The sequence below is a fragment of the Seriola lalandi genome, unplaced genomic scaffold (assembly GCF_002814215.2).
Source record: "Seriola lalandi dorsalis isolate HSWRI2012SDOR001 ecotype SW California unplaced genomic scaffold, Sedor1 jcf7180002054606, whole genome shotgun sequence".
NCBI classification, from domain to species: domain Eukaryota; kingdom Metazoa; phylum Chordata; class Actinopteri; order Carangiformes; family Carangidae; genus Seriola; species Seriola lalandi.
Genome location: NW_019525159.1, coordinates 430,797 through 449,422, shown reverse-complemented (window position 1 = coordinate 449,422; position 18,626 = coordinate 430,797). Strand labels below are relative to the sequence as shown.

At 47.0% G+C, this 18,626-nt stretch overlaps 1 protein-coding gene across 1 annotated transcript; it reads right to left on the bottom strand.

Moving 5' to 3' along the window:
• Nucleotides 1–203: 203 nt before the first annotated feature.
• smad7 (SMAD family member 7) lies at nucleotides 204–18,376 on the bottom strand. The gene is made up of 4 exons (XM_023419579.2): nucleotides 16,862–18,376; nucleotides 15,879–15,932; nucleotides 12,075–12,146; nucleotides 204–1,111 (listed from the first exon to the last, which is right to left on the bottom strand). Exons 1-4 carry the CDS (start codon nucleotides 17,328–17,330, stop codon nucleotides 573–575), a joined length of 1,134 nt encoding a protein of 377 aa, XP_023275347.1. The 5' UTR covers nucleotides 17,331–18,376; the 3' UTR covers nucleotides 204–572.
• Between the last annotated feature and the right edge of the window lie 250 nt (nucleotides 18,377–18,626).

Sequence of the window (18,626 nt, the reverse complement as noted above, 5' to 3'; positions counted from 1 at the left end):
ATGTTGACTTGGCTTATAATGAAGAGACAACGTTCTTCACCAAGACTACATTAAAAAGGGTTTTAGAGAATTGACATGTGGATCCATTCAAATAATCCAATTTTGGATTATGAGCGAAACAAACAAACAGAAAAAAACTCCATATAAAACTGAATGAAACCACCACAAACCAAATAGGTAAAACATAGATTGAACAAAGAATGTTATTTGTACTTTTTTTTTTATTTTGGCATTTCTTTGTTTTGCATTTATATTAAGCAAAGTGCATCTTATTTTCTTTTTCTCATCAACACATTGCACAATACATAAATAATGATGCATATAAAACGTCTTCATATTTACAATTAATAATATATTTATATATAACATAAAATACATTTTCGCTTCTTATTTTATTTAATTAAATCTTCGTCATTTATTAAACAAAGTCCGTCAGAATTTTATACTTTCTTCTTCTTTTAAAACTTTTTTTTTTCTCTCTTTGAACCTCTGGAACAAAAAAGGACAGTGGGTGTAGTCTGTTCGTGAGGGGGCAGAAGAGGCCAGGAGGGTGAAGAAGAGGAAGGCTGCTGCTATCGGGTGTTGAAAATGACTTCCAACCAGCACGGGCAGCTACTGATGAACTGTCTGGTGTAGCACTGTCCCCAGCCTTTCACAAAGCTTATCTGCACCGTGAAGCCTGTGCGAGGCTGCTGAGTGAACTCGTGGTCGTTCGGCCTCTGCAGGCTGCCGGCCTTGTCATAGTCAAAAGCTTTAATGGAGAAACCGGGGAACACCTTGTGCACCAGCAGCGTGCGCGAGTCCGGGTTGTCCAGTGTGGCCGACTTAATGAAGATGGGGTAGCAGCTGCGGTTGTAGACCCACACCCCGTCTGGCTCACGCGTCAGCTGGATGCCATAGCCGATCTTGGCCCGCACCATCTGCACCAGCTGGGACTTGTTGTCGGAGCAGAGCTGGCCCAGGCAGAAGCCGTTCCCCTGAGGTAGATCATAGAAGATGTCCAGAGAAGGCTCCTGGACTGAGTAGAGGCGCCCGACGCGTGTCTTCTCCTCCCAGTATGCCACCACGCACCAATGGGCCCGCTCTCCAGACTCCTGCAACGCCAGGGAATCTGAAGGAGGAAACAGAGAAAGAAGGAGATGGTTAGACCTTTGGGAAGGCACACAGGAACGACATGATGACACTGAAACATCAGACCATAAAGTAAAGAAAGAGAGTACAGGGTGGGGATCAGTGCAGGAGGCAGTGATGAGGGACATCTGAGCAGAAATATCTTTCTAAACTATTATGAAATTACTCAAACATTGCTGCTTCTCTACAACTTCTTCCTTATCCCCGTTTTGGGAAATGGAGAATGTGCTTTAGTCGAGAGCCAAAGCTAAACCGTCATCCTCAATTTCTGCCATACAGGAAAACCATGTTGGAATTCCTGGACTTCAGACAAGAGAAGCAACTCAGAGACACTGGCAGGCAAGTGTCCACACGCAGTACAATATTTGTCTAGGCATTAAATGCTTATCTTCTGTCTGGCTCACTGTATTTTTGTAGCAGCGCGGCCAACAATGTACTGACGTCAACCGACCGTCCCGATCATCTCTCGACAGCAACATGCTTCACCCCGCTGGAAGAAATTAGAGACCATCTTTGAATTTGTGTCTCACAAAGTCGGGGCCGCAGTTACCGAGCAACAGCAACAAGACGAGGGACTTTCACATGGACACATAAACCATCCGCTGTCTATGGTCGAGCACATGGTGTTTAGCTGCCGAGCGAGGCAGGCCGTTAACTCTCAAACCCTGGTGTCTGAATCGTTGACAAGCTAGGCCTCTCCAGTCTAAAGTTTCCCCTGAGCGTAAAAGAAGTGTAGCATTGGCCATGCTCCAGTTTCCACCCCCCACCTCACCTCCTCCCTCTCCTGTCTCCCTTTAGTGTGCCTCCTGCGCCGTCCCTCTCCCCCCTTCATATCTCTATTCCACAGAAATCTGGCTCCCAGCTACTCCCAGCTAGAAAAGTAGGAGCCAGTCAGGCGCAAGGGAAATAGAGGGAGACAGAGAGAGTGCGAGAGGAAAGAAAGAGGGGGCGGGGTGGGGAAGAGAAGGAATGCTTTTCACATATTTTGACTGTTACTTTTGCAACTTTGCTTCCTCTCCTGATTTTTAAGCGTCTCTTGTGCTTTTAAGGTCATCACCTAATTGCTGCAACTTCTATCAACTGCTCAGTAATCTTTCATACTTCCTCTCCTCTCCGTCTCAACACCCACCCACACACACACACACACACACGCACACGCACACTCAAATCCAGCCTCGATGAAAGACACATTCAAGGGTTAAGAAAGTTTGAAGAGGGGGAATATATGTGAGGGAAAAAAAATGAACAGAGCCCCTCTCAGAGCCATTTCAGTTGCCCCCATCCTTCCCATCCGACCCCAACCTACAACCCCCCCCCCCAGCCCCCCTCCTTTCCTCGTTTCATCCTGCGGTAGCTGTGAGTGTAACCGGTAATTTGGAAGGTCCCGTCTGAGACAAACTGCAACGTTAATGCGGCAGGATCTCTGTCAGCCCGAGCGGACTCACCGCGGCCTGTCATTAGCCTTCATTAGACGCAGGGAGAAGGAGGAAAAAAGGGAAGAAAAAGACAACACTAGGAGAAGAGAGACAGAAACAGAGAGGGGGGGGGGGGGTACTGAAAGCATGCCTTCCGTAAAACAAGAGGGGCTGTGTTCTTTGAAGTTGGTCAGAGCCGAGCCTCGGGGAGTTTATCGTAAATCTGTCCTCATGAGGTGCTGGGGGAAACTAAGTACCCAGCTATCTACCCTCAACCAAATGCACGGGGAAAAAAAAAAGCATCTATGTTTGAGATTAGAGACAGAAAGCGTCTTTTTGTATCTCAGGCTGATGTCAAACAGAGTCCGATTCTGGCCAGGGCTTTGCTCTCAGGACTGCTTTACATGTATGTACAGAAACACTCAGGGTTGATAAGAACAGGCACGCGTTGGACTTTCTTAACAGCTGACAGAGAGCCTGCTGGTGGAGCTCACCTGTGGGGCCCTGTGTGTGTGTTTGTTATTGCTGAGAGAGACAGGGCCTGGCGTCAGAGGTCATTAGAGCGGCTGCCTGTCTGAGCCTGTCATTGCAGCCTGAAAACACCCTGCTATTCAGGACTACACTAACTGCCCCGCTTCCCCTCCCTCGCCGCCTCTCCTCTCTTCTCCTCCTCTCAGAACCTCTGACTGTGGGTAAGTGAGAACCACAGAGCAGGGAAAAGAGAGGGAAGGATAAAAGCAAAGGGTTGAGGAGAGACAGAAAAACAACAGAGGAACATATGATGGGCAGTAGAAAGGGTCAACTAGTAAAGCAGTGATGTTAAAAGTATTCAGACACTTCCCTCAAGTAAGAGTTGCAACACCACAGTGTAGAAATACTATGTTACAAGCGCCATCTTGCCAAAGACAGATGAAAAAAGGATGGTGACGAACAATAATCATCCAAGATAATCTGACTTTTAGTTCCTAGTAACAGTCAAGCTCCAGAAAACACTGGATCCTGCATTTACCCTATTCTGCAAGACCCTCCCTGACTGGCAAATGTCAACGTCTTCCAAAATCCATTTCACACAGACCTTCTGTTGTACATTTAAAATCTCCAGGAGCATATATCTGATGACAACACTATGACATCATCAGGGGGTTATTTTCTCAGACTTCCTCCAGAGCCATAGAGGACATCATACGACTGGATGAGAAGCCCTCCTCATGTAGGTGGACTGCCCCTTTAACATTAAGCTGTTTGAGGTGAAGCTAATTTTAACCAATTTCTGAATTTATAATGTAACTACAGCTGTAAATGAACTAAAGAGGAGTAAAAAAAAATAGAGTATTTCAATCCGAGCGTGACAGCAGCTACCCTGAATTCTTCCCATTCCTCCGCAATTGGATAAAAAAACTGACTGAAAACTAATCTGAGGGGGAGTCCATCGAGACAATGACAAAAATAAATCTATCTGCAGGATTCTGTCCAGCTCAGACTAACCTCACAGGTAAACAAAACCAAACTTTTTTCTGTTCAGTACATCAGCAGAGAGACAGCGAGACAGGCAGACTCCACCATCTGCGGGGCGCAGCCCTGTGAAGAGTATGTTCACAGCTTGTCCTGACAGCAGATGAGCTTACACCTCATGAGTAATGCTGCCCAACACAGAACCACACACGCACATATAAACACACACACTAATGTGAGTGGCCCCGTATCAACACACCTTGTTCCAAGTGCAAGGCTCATTTAACTGAATTTTAATTTTTAACACATCGTGTGCTTGTGTGTGTCTCTGTATGTGCGTGCGAGGTGTCTGCTGCTTAAGCTCCTCATATTACAGTCTGACACTATTTCAGGTGCTTCTCGCATAGGTGTATGCGTGTGTGTCAGACAGTGTCGTCAGACTGTCTGCGCCGAGTCAGTCTGTCCTTGGAGCGGCGCTTTTCCATCAGCTCCGGCCACTGAACACTTAGAGGGCTGTCTGTAGTCTCTGTCTGTACATCTGTCTGTGTGTCTGTCTGCTTTCTGGATGTCTGCCTATCGAAGCATTAGTCCGTCTATCTGTCTGCCGCCCCACCTGCTCATCTGCTCTGCGGCCTTTCAGCCCATGTGTCTCAGGCTTCTCCTCACTGGAGATAAGCTGGATAGCTGGCAGCCTGAGGCCATCTGTCAGCCCGGCCCTTTCTGCTCTGCTCTGCCTCTGTCAGTCGCCTGCTGCTGGTCTGTCCCACTCTGGCCTGTCCCATGGGGTCTACACATAACCCCCATCCGAGAAGGAGAGATAAAATGTTGATAGATCATTGCAGAGATACTGGAGCAGACTGGTGTGGAGTGCATCATGTGATCGTGGATGATAATAATGATAACAGGCCTTTTTTTTTTTTTTTTTTGCAATGTAAGAAATTGCGAGAAGCAGCTGGCGAGAGCTAATGTGGATGTTAGCCATTAGCAACACTGTACAAACAAAAACAGCATATTGCACCCATGTTTTTTAGACATTTAATGGATGATCAGATTATGGTCTGCGTGGAAGGGAGGGGGTCTCAGGCCACGCTTCAAAGAAATCCGTCAACGTAAATAAATGCGTGCAAACCATTTAAACCATAGCAAAAGGAGGGAATATTTGGCAAATAGACACACACACTGCTAGCTCCCCTGTGGATTTTTAATGTACCTACGGTTTTTAAGAGTGGACGCCACGCTAGCTGAGACAATTGGACTTGGTTGAAGGGAGGAGGGACGGCTGAAAGGTGGGGGAGGGGCAATGAGAGACTTGGTGCTTCTCTCAGGGCCAGAAACGCAGTCTGGAAAGGTTAATCATTACCACTGTCTGACTCCACACACACACACACACACACACACACACACACACACACACACACCAGGTCGCTACTATTCTTAGAAGTCAACACAGTCACAGAGTAGCACGCCTACACGCTCATGAACACACACACAATTTTCAACCTTCAGGCCCGGACACAACACTATCAACATCAGTAAATAGTGAGTAGGCTCCTGAGAACTGTCTTGTATCGATCCCTGAGAGCTCTCTCTCTCTCTCTCTCTGTGTGTGCCTCTCTCAGCTCAGACGTGTAATGACCCTGTCGTCAGACACACACAAGGCAGCTGAAGAGAGGAATGAGGAAGACGTGAAGGAAACAGCTCAAGGGGGGAAGGAAGGACTCTTCACGGTGCCTTATTTTCTAAGTCAACACCCTCTCTCGAGCCGGGGAAAGTCTATTCCAAAGGTCAAGGGTCACCCTGGAGGCATTCCTTTTGTTCCCTCTGCCATGCCGTATATACTCAACCTCCTGAGTATGTGTGTGATTGTGACTGTAATGAAAGCCTGTGCATTTCTCACAAAAATATTTGGTCTCATTGATATTTTGAGTTAATGCAAGTTAGAGTCCTCAACAGCAGGTTTATTGTCTTCACTTCACTGTCATTTGCGGCAAGAAATTCAATGACAGGTGACCCCTTCAGAAAGAAAAGGTTAGCCAGTGAAGACTGTCCTTGTCTCACATCAATACAACTCCACAGCCTTGCAAATTTAAGCAAAGTTTATGCTAGTAGCGGCTAGTGTAGCCTCGAGCTGCTAGCTTCAAGCAGAGATGAGGAGTGGGCTACAGAGGTCTGGTTACCTCACTTTCTAACTTAAAAAAAGGAAGAAGAAAAAAAATGGGTTTTTTTCTTATCTTCAGCCCCAACTGACATTGCCTCAAGTAATGTTCATGCACCTCCCTCTGGGGCCACAAAAGGTTTTATGCAACTTTTTTCACATATGCACTAGTATGTGAACCTGTAAACAGACTTTGATGCGTAAAATCGGTGCAGTTTCCCTTAAGGTTCGGTCACAAGGCAGAAAAAGTTTTCATTCATTTTATGAAGCAGCAAATGTGTGCTGGCTGTGCCTGATTTTCCCTATTAAAATACAACTTTTGCAAGACAACTAGTTTGAAGAGGAAATGACATATCGTTCAGCCCCAGTAGATAAATAAACAGACAGATTGATGGTAGTGGGTTTAGTAGGTGACACAGGAAGTGCCTCTTTAGAATGGCAGGCTATGTAAGAAGATGTTAAGTCCTTCTTCCTTTTCAAGAAACCAAAATAAGCCCTGATGGCAGGAAAACCACACAGGGGAGTGGCACAGTTTCGCTATCTACAGATCTGACTCCTTGCAGAAACACAGATAGAGAGAATGAGTTGCAGACACGCCATCTCTAACATGAACCATCCGGCCACGACCGGGAGAAGATAAGGAGGAGAAATGGCGCATGTTTTCGTAATGTGTCCATCTACAGTATAATTTTCTCTGAGTGGAAGTTTCTGCTATAATTACACGATCCACATGTCTCGATGTCCCTCAGGAATGGTGTTTTTCCTCAGTCGGAGATAAAATGGAAGAAGGTATCATAATTAATTTGGGGTGAATCTTCCATTTGCATCCTTCTCATCACAAAACTTTTTGGACATTCTGTATCCCTGTAGCACCTCCCTCCTTCTCCTGCAGAGTTATTATTCAAACACTTCATCGTGCTGACCCCCGCACACACACCATCCGCTGCAGCCCAGATTTCCCAAGGTGACAGGACAAATAAACACTAGCTAGTTGGATACAGGGTGCCAGGCTGGCCGTAATGATGTCATCATCTCACTTTTGCAAACACACAAGTCAGAAGATCACCCGCAGGTTCTGCATCTCAAAGCCACGCACACACACACACACACACACACACACACAGTGCTATGGGCAGATGGACAGACAAGTGAAACAATCACCCACATTGTTGTGGCACTGAGACACCGTGGGAACTAAATAATACAGGCACCGCAAACAGACAGGGAGACAACCAGCAGAGCCAGTTGTGTGCGGTCTCAGCCTTTGTTGTGCTGTTCCTCTGTTATTAATAATTATTATCCTCTAGATGCTAGATGTCCGTGAATGCGTGCGTGTGTGTGTGTGTGTGTGTGGTTATGCCAGCGCTATGGTCTGTGATAGAGATGTACCTACTGACAGAGCTGAGATAAAAAGACACACGCACACCCCTCATACACCAAAGACAAAGTGACTACATGAATGAGCAGGAAGGAGGGTGGAGACAGCCGCCATGTGTGTCACACTAGATATCTGACACACACACACCCACACATATACACACACACGCACACACAGGTTTACAGGAATGTGTCTCCACTTATTTCCATTTTCATCTTTATCCTGCTGAAGAGGGGTGGGGGTGTGTGGGATGTGTGGGGTTGTCCCTCCCTTCCTCGTTCGCCTTCGCGCGCACACACACACTCTTTCTCTCTTTTATATCTTCATACATTGAGGTAATGTCAAAATCCACTTCCACAGAGTGACTGCAAACCAAAACATTGTTCATCTTGTTCTGGGCTTCGCTCCAGCTCTGGCTCGGTGCCAAATCTGCATAGCCCACCTTCCAATCAACGGGCTATGCTAAGGTAGGCAAATGTTTTCAACTGTAAATGTTATCTTGATGCTACGCTAAGAACAAGATGGCATTAAGCATCTGAAGAAAAATCTTCAGAAAAGCTAGGCATGCTTTCCCCTATCCTCTCCTCTCTTTTTCCCTCTCTCCATCCTCCACTGTCTCCACGTGCTGTTTTTTCGATTTGTGCAGCATAATGACACAGGGTGGGGAACAGAGGACGGCCAAAACCAAAATTAAGTCCCTTGCCAAGAGGCGGCTTGGCTGCCGCGCAAGGAGAGCAAGTGGGGAGTAATGAGAGATCCTGGCCCGGCACGGAGCGGCCCGGCTCTGCTCTGCTCAACTCGCTGGCTAACACGCAGCCTCCAAATTACAGAGAACAGAGCAGAGCTGCCGGCCATCTCTCCCTCCACCCAAAGCCGCCATCTTCTCTCCCTCTTCATTTTTTCCTCTTACTATTCAAGCAAGGGAAAAAAAAATAACAAAAAGAAAATCGAGATTCAACCAAAATAGAGACAGTTTTATGGTGTTCGTTTTCTCTTAAGAACATCTCCGTAGCGCGTCACCTGGCTGTAACAGTCGATATATACATTTATATCCGTCTAGAAGTACAACAAATGTTCAGTTTCTTTCTCTCTTTCTTATTTTACTCCCTCCCTTCTTTCTGGTTGGTGCACTCCAGTGTTTGTTTTCCGTCAAGATGAGGCCTCGGCAGCCTCCCTGTCCGCTCGCCTTTTCCTCAAAGACATGAGGTCATATCCTGCGCAGCCCTTTCCTTTCCCTGCTAACCCAAACAAGGCAGGAATGCCGAGAGAGAGAGAGAGAGAGAGAGAGAGAGAGAGAGAGAGAGAGAGAGAGAGAGAGAGAGAGGGACTGAGAGTGCTCTGTTCTGAGATGAGCTGTAGACTGCTTTCCAAAAAAAAAAAAAAAATCTAAGATAGTGTCTTAGGTATTACATTGGTAATAAACAAATTCAAAACAACAGACAGGCCTTTTCTCTCACTGGGCTTGGACCAAAAATGGGCTGTTTCTGCGAGGCCATTCCATATGACAGCAGAACTAGCTTGATTTAATGAAGCGAGATGCCAGGACTAAATTTAATCTCTGTCAGAGCCCCTGATGAAGGTTATACCTCCAGCCGATTCACTGGATGACTAATTGACTGACTGATGGGCTGGCCGACTGTCTGTCGAGTGAGGTGACTGGCTGGTGGTATAAGAATACAACTCAGCCTAAATTTAACCTGCAGTGGGAGGAAGCGCCTGTGTGACAGTCGGCCGTGCGCCAGGGCTCGCACCAGGTCACTCTATCTGTGTGTATGTATTGGTGTGTGTGTGTGTGTGTGTGTGTGTGTGTGTGTGTTTGTGTGTGTGGGTGTCACCACTGCCCGAATGGATCCTCTTACACACAGGCACTCTGGGTCAGTCCCTGATGGCACCAGCAGGCATGCCACCAACACACACGCGTACGCACACACACACACACACATCAATGCTACACATCCAATAAGAGCATGGCACAAACAGACGTCTATAACTCACCTCTTAAGAGGAGTTAATGAATATATGTAACACACTAAAGCTGGGCATTGATCCTCAGTGCTTCCTTTAACTAAATCTGTCCAAGTGACCAAATATCAAAACTATGAAGAGCAGAAAACTTGCATGGAGTGTCTGGTCAGGTTCATAATCCTGTTTACTTGCTCTTTGACCAGGTAGTTCCAGACTCGGTTCAGAATTTGGCCAATTTTGAATAATGGAAAGTTTTTGTACAGCTGCTTGTATTTAGACAACATTCGAGAACATTTGGATTCTTTTTTTTTTTTTTTTTCAATAAATGTACATTTGTCAAACTATTGTTTCAGTATCAGGACCAGATACCGTTACCTGAGCTGCTCATATACTTGACGACTTAAGGATGTCACTAACAAGTTTAAATATTACTTAACACAGATCCCCAACCAACAAATCCAGCGTCCTCCTAACCCCGACCTGAGCTCCCATTTCCAGATCTCTCTCTTGATCTTTCTCTTCATTTCCTGGGTGAACCTAAACCCCTGAGCTAAGCCCTCACCCCAGCTCAAACCGAGATCAGAACCCCGACACCCAGCTCCAGGCCTCCGGCCATCGACCCTCCTCTCCTCTCCAATGCTCTCTGCTCCGCTCTGTTCCAAGCTGATGACGTGAGCCAGCGAGAGGAGCTTTGGAGCTGGTAGCCTGGCAGGCAGCCTAGTTTGCATTTGCGCTTGTCGCTGTCGCAGCTCATTTAACTCCTTCCAGCCTGGATGGCCTCAGCTTTCCGAGATGGAGAGAAGGATGTTTTCTTTAACCTCATATCATCAGTTCTGTCTTAACTATGTTTTCTAGATGATAGGGGATTTTCTTCTTTGTGCCTTTTTGCTCTTGCTAAGGTCTGACTCCAAAGCAGGGCCTCAGCTGCTCTACCAATACACTTTTTCTGAAAGTCGACAAGCACTGAATTATTCCACTATAATGCAAAAAGACCTAACAGTGTAACTCTCGCTGACTGCAAGTCTTTGCCACCCTCCTTCCCTCAACGCCACCCTCCTCTGTCTTCCTTCTTCCTCTCTGTAAATATGTCTGGAGAAGAACATAAAAAGGGCAGAGTGAGTGAATTAGAAGGTCAGCGGCGGGCCTCTGGGAGAGCCATGTTTCTTTTGTCAGGGCCCCAGAGGGAGGGAGCAAAGGAGGGAAGCAGGGAGGGAGGGATTGTGAGGAAGGGGAAAGGAGGAATCAAGCCACATTTTTTTTTTCCTTGGCTTGCCAGGGAAATCATGAGGGCAGAGCGCTTCGGCCATCCCGCCCCAGCCTTTCTACCTCTACTGCTTTTACAGAGGGGGCCCATTCACTGGAGCGCTGGCCGCCGCTGCCATGTCATCCTCGCCAGGAAGGAAAACAGGGGAGGAGGAGGAGGAGGGGCAGCATGTACGCTTAACTGAGGGAGGGAAGGAGTAAGGGAGGGAGCATGGGGGCGCCTGTTAAGACACCAGTTCTTGGGTTTCACAGTTTGAACTGGGTCTAAAATGTGTCTTTACTTAATGCACACAGGGAGGACTTTAATGTCCATCTGGGGGTCTGGAGGAGGAGGAGGAGGAGGAGGAGAGGTTGATTTTTGGTTCCTCTGTTCTGTTTAGCACTGCTCCAATCTCTTCTCCCATCTAAGGACACACACACACACACACACACACACACACACACACACACACACACACACACACACACACACGCAGGCAGGCAGGCTAACCCCTCCATCCCCCTACCACCAAACAAAGGAGGGGGAAAAATGGGCAGTGAACACCAACTGACATAAAACAGGCTTTAAAGGCCCAGTAATGAGAACCATCTGAGGCAAAGGAAAGCAGAGAACAGCACCAAGCAATCTCAAGCAGTGGAGAGCAAACTCTCGCACTCGCGGACACCATCTTGCTCTTTAGCCTGCGGACAGGGTGCTGGGTAAGGAAGGCAACGCTGCCAAAGGGGATTATGGGAGAAAAGCTGAGGAAGCCCGAAACACGTCCTGCATGAGAGATGGAAGAAAGAAAGGCGCCTGTGTCTCGTTCTTATCCACACAGAGAGCCCAGAGGAGAGTTAACTGTCTACAAAGACGTCCCCTGTACGCACAAACACACCCAAACAAACACTCGCATGTCAGTTGAAGCCGCTTTTTCTCCCCACAATACCGCACGCACAGAGCATATTCTTCTCCAAACAACGGTTGAGCGTGTTTGTCTTCCATTACAACATAACACGGAAAGGGATGAGAGGGAATCGGGAGAGGAAGAGGAGAAGAGAGGAGCGTTGTTCAAAGAGCCAGGAGGGAGGAATTTATGTGAATGTGGGAGAAATACACCACCCTCCTTCACTGGCTTTTTTTATTACAGAGGGGAAGCAGGGGCCCCCACAATCACTGCCTCATCACAAGTACGGAGGGGAGATGGGTGTGCATGTTGGGAGGAATGCACAGGACAAGGAAAAGAAAACAGAAGAGGAAAATAATATGGCTGGTAAAGGAGATGAACAGTAGACAATTGGTTGTTTAAATAGGAAGCGTATTGGTAGGGATATTTACCTGAAAGCCCCACAGGGGCCGAGTATGTCGTTCCCCCAGTATCACTGGATGAAGGTCCAGAGTCTGGAGAATCTAATGGAGAGAGAGAGCGAGGGAGAGTTTGAATTAGTACTGTGTGTCTGTGTCTGTGTGTCTGTGTGTGTGTGTTCCTGTGTGCGAATGCCTGTGTGTGTGTGAGGAGAGAAGGCAAAGCAGCAGCTGTGAGGCCGTCAATCACTCCAGTGAAATCAATGCCTAATGAAGACGCTGTAGACGAAGCTCACACTCACACACACACACACATACACAGAAGACTTACAGTGGAGAGTTTCTTACACCCCTGATAATCCCCCATAATCCACTGCTTCAGGAGGAACGTTAGCCCCACATCTCTGCATAGACGAGCTGCTGATCTGGAAAGGGCTGTATTCTCTTTGCTAATGACTGAGGCGAGAGTTTGGGCTGGAGACTGATCCCTGCTCAATAACCAAACACAAATCGAATACTTGAAAACTGTAAGTACAACACTTTGTGTTCTGGGTGTCCTCTAATGGCCATTCAAATTCAACTCTGTGAGAAAGAGCTGAAAAATACACATAAAATTTGATGCCTACAAGCCAAATCAGAAATCGCTGTACCTAAAAAAAAAGTTGGAATTCAAAATTTCAGCAGGAGACACTCCATACTAGCAAAAACAATGAGGCACACAGAGCTTTGAAACGGCCTTGGAAGCAGCTCACCATAGATTTTCTTAACGGCGCACTAGCAGGCAAACATGAGAGAAAAACTAGTCATTCTCTCTCGCCCTCTCTTTGCATTTGAATACTTAACTCCCACTAAGACTTGTAATGTCGACTAGTTTCAACATGACACCTGAATGGGGCTTTAACAAAACGGAGTGGAGCAACACGGCGCTGGGAGAAGGCTAGCTCTGCTGCAGAGCTGCTGCTGCTGGAAGCTTGGTATTCACTAATGATACATTCCTTTTGCCGCACGTCAACGCTTCCCTACACCTAGCATCCATTGAACCACAGCGTGTGGTGGTGGTCACCTCCTCTCCGACTGGATTATGACTCTAAAGTGCAGTTTGTCTGGTCGTTATATTGTAAAAGGAACATACACATAACTGTTGCATTCAACCCTAAAAAATGCTGAAGAAACTGAAGAAATAAAAGATGATTCCCGCCACACAGCATGCGGGGGTTCAGAAATCCACATATGCTGAGGAGGAGGAGGAGGGAGGTGCTTCTGTTGAATACGTCCTCTCTCTAGCAAACAGATCGTCTCATTGGCCTCCTGTTTGACCGAGCATAGCTGCAGGAGCAATGAAGTAATTAATTAACAGCGACCAGAGCGGTTTCACTGCGAGTCCTACTCCCCGCCACCCTGCCCCATCCGGACGCGGCCCGTGCTGCTGCGGTCGCAGTAACGAGATGCACGGGCATAGCCCAGCCTGCCTCGCTTTCATTGGTTGCCAGCAGCCAGTTCACAGCTGACCACAGGGCTGAGGGGGCATCAGAGAGAAAGAGCTAAACAGTGTGTGATTTATATTCCCCACAGCTGAAACAAGGTAGCGTTTTACGTCTGGGCTGCTTTCATATTGACCGCTGCTGCTGGAGCGGACAGGCACCCTGACACATATAACCCCACTTCCTGCTCACTGGAGTCATAAACCCATCATCATAAAATACATCGCTCTTCCGCTTCATGCAGATTTTTACAGCGTTTAATTGCCGTCTAAAAGTTAACTATGCAGATTTTCTGAATGTCATGATGATTTAACACAGCCCTATACAAAGCAAATGCAAAGAATGGTATAGAAAATTGGAATAGCTTGCAGTAATGGGAAGGAGTTGATGACTGACAGCTCCCTGAGGCAGTGGGGAAAAACCCCTGTCTTTCTGCATGATAAGCTCATCTGTCTTCTGTGCATGTGAGTGTGCGTGTGTGCGTGTGTGCCCTCCAGCCTGCCCCATTGTCCTGGTAATATATGTTGTCTTTCAGCCCCATTCGCCAATACAGACAGACAGACAGACAGACAGGCGGACTCTTTGATTAACCACAACTGCAGCTGCACTGACTGAATGCAACCAAACAAGGAAATAGTTTGACAGGTGAGGCCGAGACTGTTGCACTGTTTCACTTGAATTATGAAAAACATGATTTTAAAGAAAGACATATTCACAAAACGTATGAAACCCTCTACTTAAGAGAGACAAGCGACCTGATGATATTTTCCTTGTCTTGTACTGTTCTTGTTGGCAACGTTTAATTCCGCCACACGGTCACGCCAATGTAAGTTTTTTTGTTTTTTTTTTCTTCAGTTTGCTCTGAATTGGGAAACAGGGCGGTAACACGGGTTGAATAATCACTTCCGCTGTCTGCATCCATCTTGCATTTCCTATTTACCTTCTTGTTTCCTTTCATCACAGGAAAGTCTCCAAATGAACCCACTAGCTCTACCCTGAGACGGACGTCACAGCAGCAGATCGGATCAGTTCGAGTCAAGTATAAAGAAAATTTCACTCAACATTTTTTTGGATCAATGTTTGCTCCCATTTAAGGTTTTGGAAATGTTTTTCAGGTAAAACAATATCGCTAAAGCCTGGTAAATACAGATGACAAAGACGGGAGGGGGGGGGGGGGGGGGGGGGGGGGTTCTTTGAAGAACCACAGCTGCAGCTGCAATGACTTCCTATTGTTTCCACTCACTGAAAGCCACTTTCTCCTTCTCCTGACTAACTAGGTGGCTGGTGGGCCGACGGGTCATTGTTTAACTCGGAGCTTTTCCTGCACTGACAGACTGCCAGACAGGGGTAAATGAGCAACTACGTGAGGGAGAGAGATTCAGAAAATTTAAAAACGGAGGCGTTGACAGTCCCACAGTTGGTCTATGCATTTATATCTTTGTCACAATTTCTGTGACATGAAAAGAAGCTGTTGCACAGAGTAAAAAGGAACTCATCTCCTCCTCTTCCTCCCCAGTCTCGCACTATTCTGGGTATAGCCTGAAATTTAACACACTTCAAAACCGACTTAATAGGCGATGACATAACCCGATGCCACTTTCTGGCACCAGGGAATAGGATGACAACCACAGCAGCATGTGGAGTCTGGCACAGGTGGAGGGAGAAAACAATTAAACTAAACCATAGCTTGTTACGAAAAAGAAGAAAAAAACAAAACAATTGGAAGATCATACGCAAATGCCCCCCCTTAGTCCCTAAAACAAAACACATCCAAACAGAGATGTGGGACTGTGACACACACACCACGCACACACACGCGCACACACACACAAGCCCTCAACCTTAATCATTTGATTAATTCAGCTGATAAAGGCTGGCTGGCTCCAGAGACGCCGCTGTCTGTCTGTTTCTCTCCCTGCGATTCACAATAGATAGATGGACACACAAACAAACACACGCACACAAGTCCCTCTCAGACACACACACACACACACACAATGTGCCACTGGTGACGTGCCAGTCAGTCTATAGCTGGTATCTCAACTTTGTGCTGCTTTGCCCTGGCTGCCAGCCATGCTAGAACTGCCCAGCCAGCCAGGCGTGCCACTCCACTGCTATCATAAATCACAACATAACATGGAGCCATTTCCTACACACACACACACACACACACACACACACACACACACACACACACAAATGCACTGCAGGGGTAGTGTGTAAGACTATATGCAATATAATTTCAGACAACACATAAGCATTCATGAATACAAGATGGCTTTTTAGATGTGTAGAAAATAGTGGTTCAGTCTAAAATATATGTATGTGTGTATTTATAAATGTAGATTGAGCTCACCTGGTGGTTTAAGATAGTCCATGGGATAGCGCGAATATGGAGGAGGAGGAGACTCTGCATGTGGGGAAAAAAGAGAAGCAGAGCATAAGGAAAAACAAGGGAGAGATCTAAACTTTATGATAAGAGTTGTCATTCTTCAGGGAAAAGGGGTTTGTTTCTGTCAGCTCAGCCTGGAGAGGCAGGCGGTGAGGCCGGCCGGGCGGCTATTGCCTTTCATTGGCAGGCAGATAAACAGGGGGCCGCCTGGCGCCAGGAGGGCCACTATCAGCGTCTAGGACAAACTGAGATACGGGCCTCTTTTGGCCCAGGACGCCAAGCAAGCACACACACACACAAGCTCTGGAAACTTCAGCGTGGAAAGACTGTAAAGCCCTGGCTGAGTCGCTTTGCACTTTGGAAATGCCAATTGTGAAATGTTGAAATGCCAGAAAGGCTGTTTGTTTGAAAAGCGGGGCTTTGATGAAGTTGAAAATATCCTCATTTAAGATGAAACAAACAACTCATAAGTGCTTTGGCACCTTTTAAAGCGCCAAAAAAACAACAACATGTTGTTAAGGTTGGGTCGCAGCCTAATTAACCGATCTCTATTAAGAAATCAACACATGTAACATTTAAAAACACACTCACAATTATAGGAGAAAAAAGGACATTTAGCGGAAGGGGAACCTGTGATGTAACTATTTTAATGTAACTTGCCAAATTAAAATCTAATGACACAACAGTGCCGAAAAGATGAAGAGGACCACTTGGCACGCTTTCCACTTCGGTCAAGTTTGACCTTATGGAAACTCAAGACAACTGTGCCAAGAGAGGTGATGTCATTTGAATTAGGCTAATTAGTCTTTTAAGAGCCAATTCTTTGACATAATGTCACGGTGTCTGAATTTGTACTTGATTCAAAATGAGGCCCGACCACCAGAGAATTAAACGCAATTTCAGAACTTTTGTTGTGAAGATGAGGTTATTAAAATAATCCAGCTCACCGAGTTCACAAAGCCTGCTCATGTGGTGCGGGTTGCAGCAAACGAGCTCTGGGTTGATTTTCCCGTAGGATTCACAGCAAGACAGCCTCTTCAGCTCCGAGGAATGCCTGAGGTCCGGCCACCTGAACACTTTGTAGAGCAGCATGGGGAGAGAGTAAGACTGTTGACCCACTTTGGCGTCCACTTTGCTGGGCAGGAGCAAGCAGGGGCTTCGGGCACCCCCCTTGGACTCCACCGCCTGCAAAAGCACCTCTAATTGTTTCTCTTTGATCTTTTTCAGTATCGAGTGGGTCAACGCCTTCAATTCAGCCTCCGACCCGGCGTTGGACTTGGCCACCTTTGTCGTTTTGCCCATGCAGCAGCCCCCGGAGCCATGCGTCCCTCCTCTATCCGCCTCCCCGTCGCCCTCCACGGGCGCACGGCTCCTCCAGAGTCGCCGGACGAGCCCCGATCGTTTGGTCCTAAACATGCGGGACGAAAAGAGGGTTCCCCGGCTAAAAAACGAGCATGGTGTCCGCAAATCATGAAGATTCCGGGATCCGAGTCCAGGCAATGACAAGCAGCCTGAGAAAATACGGTGGAAAAACTGGGAGCTGGATAAGCAGAGGAAGTCTGTAGCATACGCCAGTCTCTTTTGCCTTCTCCTGCAGACTAGATCACCGAAAAGCAGTCGAGGTTCACGGGACAGTCAGCTTTTCCTCTGGGGATAAATAACCATCACCCCCGGGCGTTTAAGACTAGGCTATAAAACTGAGTCTAGCAGCCTGTACACCTCTATAGCGGCAGGGGAAATGTGCTACAACACAGAAGCATGTAGCCTCAGTGTGTTACAATTATTCACTTGGTGATGTGCAGCCTAGCGCACATCTGAACTGACCCCTTTTAAAACACACTCCGTGTCGATTTTCAGCTAATAAACAGTCAAAACATCTTTGTGAGCGCATTAGCTGTAGTGGAAACGAGACAAACTGGGGCCTAATTAAGCCTAAACGCGATCACAATTATCCCATGAAAACCGAAGCTCGCCGCTGTGTCTTCAAGAGCATTAATCCACAAAATCCTTGATCCGACTGCACAGAGTAGGGCTCTCTCCACCAGGCTTGCGGAGCTTCTTTTTTTTTTTCTTTTTTTTTTTTATCCGTTATCGTCTACATATGCCACTCGTCTGCAGAGGATGTGGTCTGCTGGCAGGAATGAGTCTCGTCCAAAGAGCCAGGGATCAAATCCAGGACCGAATCTCTAACCCGAGTTGAGTTGCGTTTGAAAAGCCAGAGAGAAAGCGAGAGAGACCCTCGGGTTACACGTCCACGCACTGAAGCCTTGTAACCTATTTTAGTTGGCGAATCCCTCAAAATAAAATAATCCAACCTCGTATCTCGCACGAAGTTTACGCGTCTGAGTGTGGAAGAAAGCGAGCCGACGAGTGATTTCGAGGGGGGTTAGAAGGCTCTCTGTCTGTAAATGAGGCGGATGGTTTGGGTGCCCTTGCTCCGTCTCCAGTCTCCAGTGCGCATTGACGCGCCCGGTCACGTGTGTGTCTAGACACCCTGTCGCTTAAAAGAAATGTGATTGTGTTGCGCAAACAACAGATCAAGCAGAGCCCACGGCGCACACACACACACACACACACAGGCACGCACACACGTATACGCACACACACATACACACACAAAAAGAAGTAGAAAAGTTAAAATTTTCCCAGAAAAAGTTGACAAAGTGTAAAGTTGAGAATGGGAGCAGGGGAGTTGTGAAACTATGGCAGTGA

What these genes read in the sequence shown, in the direction of transcription:
- smad7 (XM_023419579.2), bottom strand. Translation starts at nt 17,330, where the DNA reads ATGTTTAGGACCAAACGATCGGGGCTCGTCCGGCGACTCTGGAGGAGC. An exon ending in GAGCAGGCTTTGTGAACTCG is followed by an intron (nt 15,933 to 16,861) that starts GTGAGCTGGATT and finishes CCCCACATGCAG; the next exon opens with AGTCTCCTCCTCCTCCATAT. An exon ending in GGCCCCTGTGGGGCTTTCAG is followed by an intron (nt 1,112 to 12,074) that starts GTAAATATCCCT and finishes TTCCTCCTTCAG; the next exon opens with ATTCCCTGGCGTTGCAGGAG.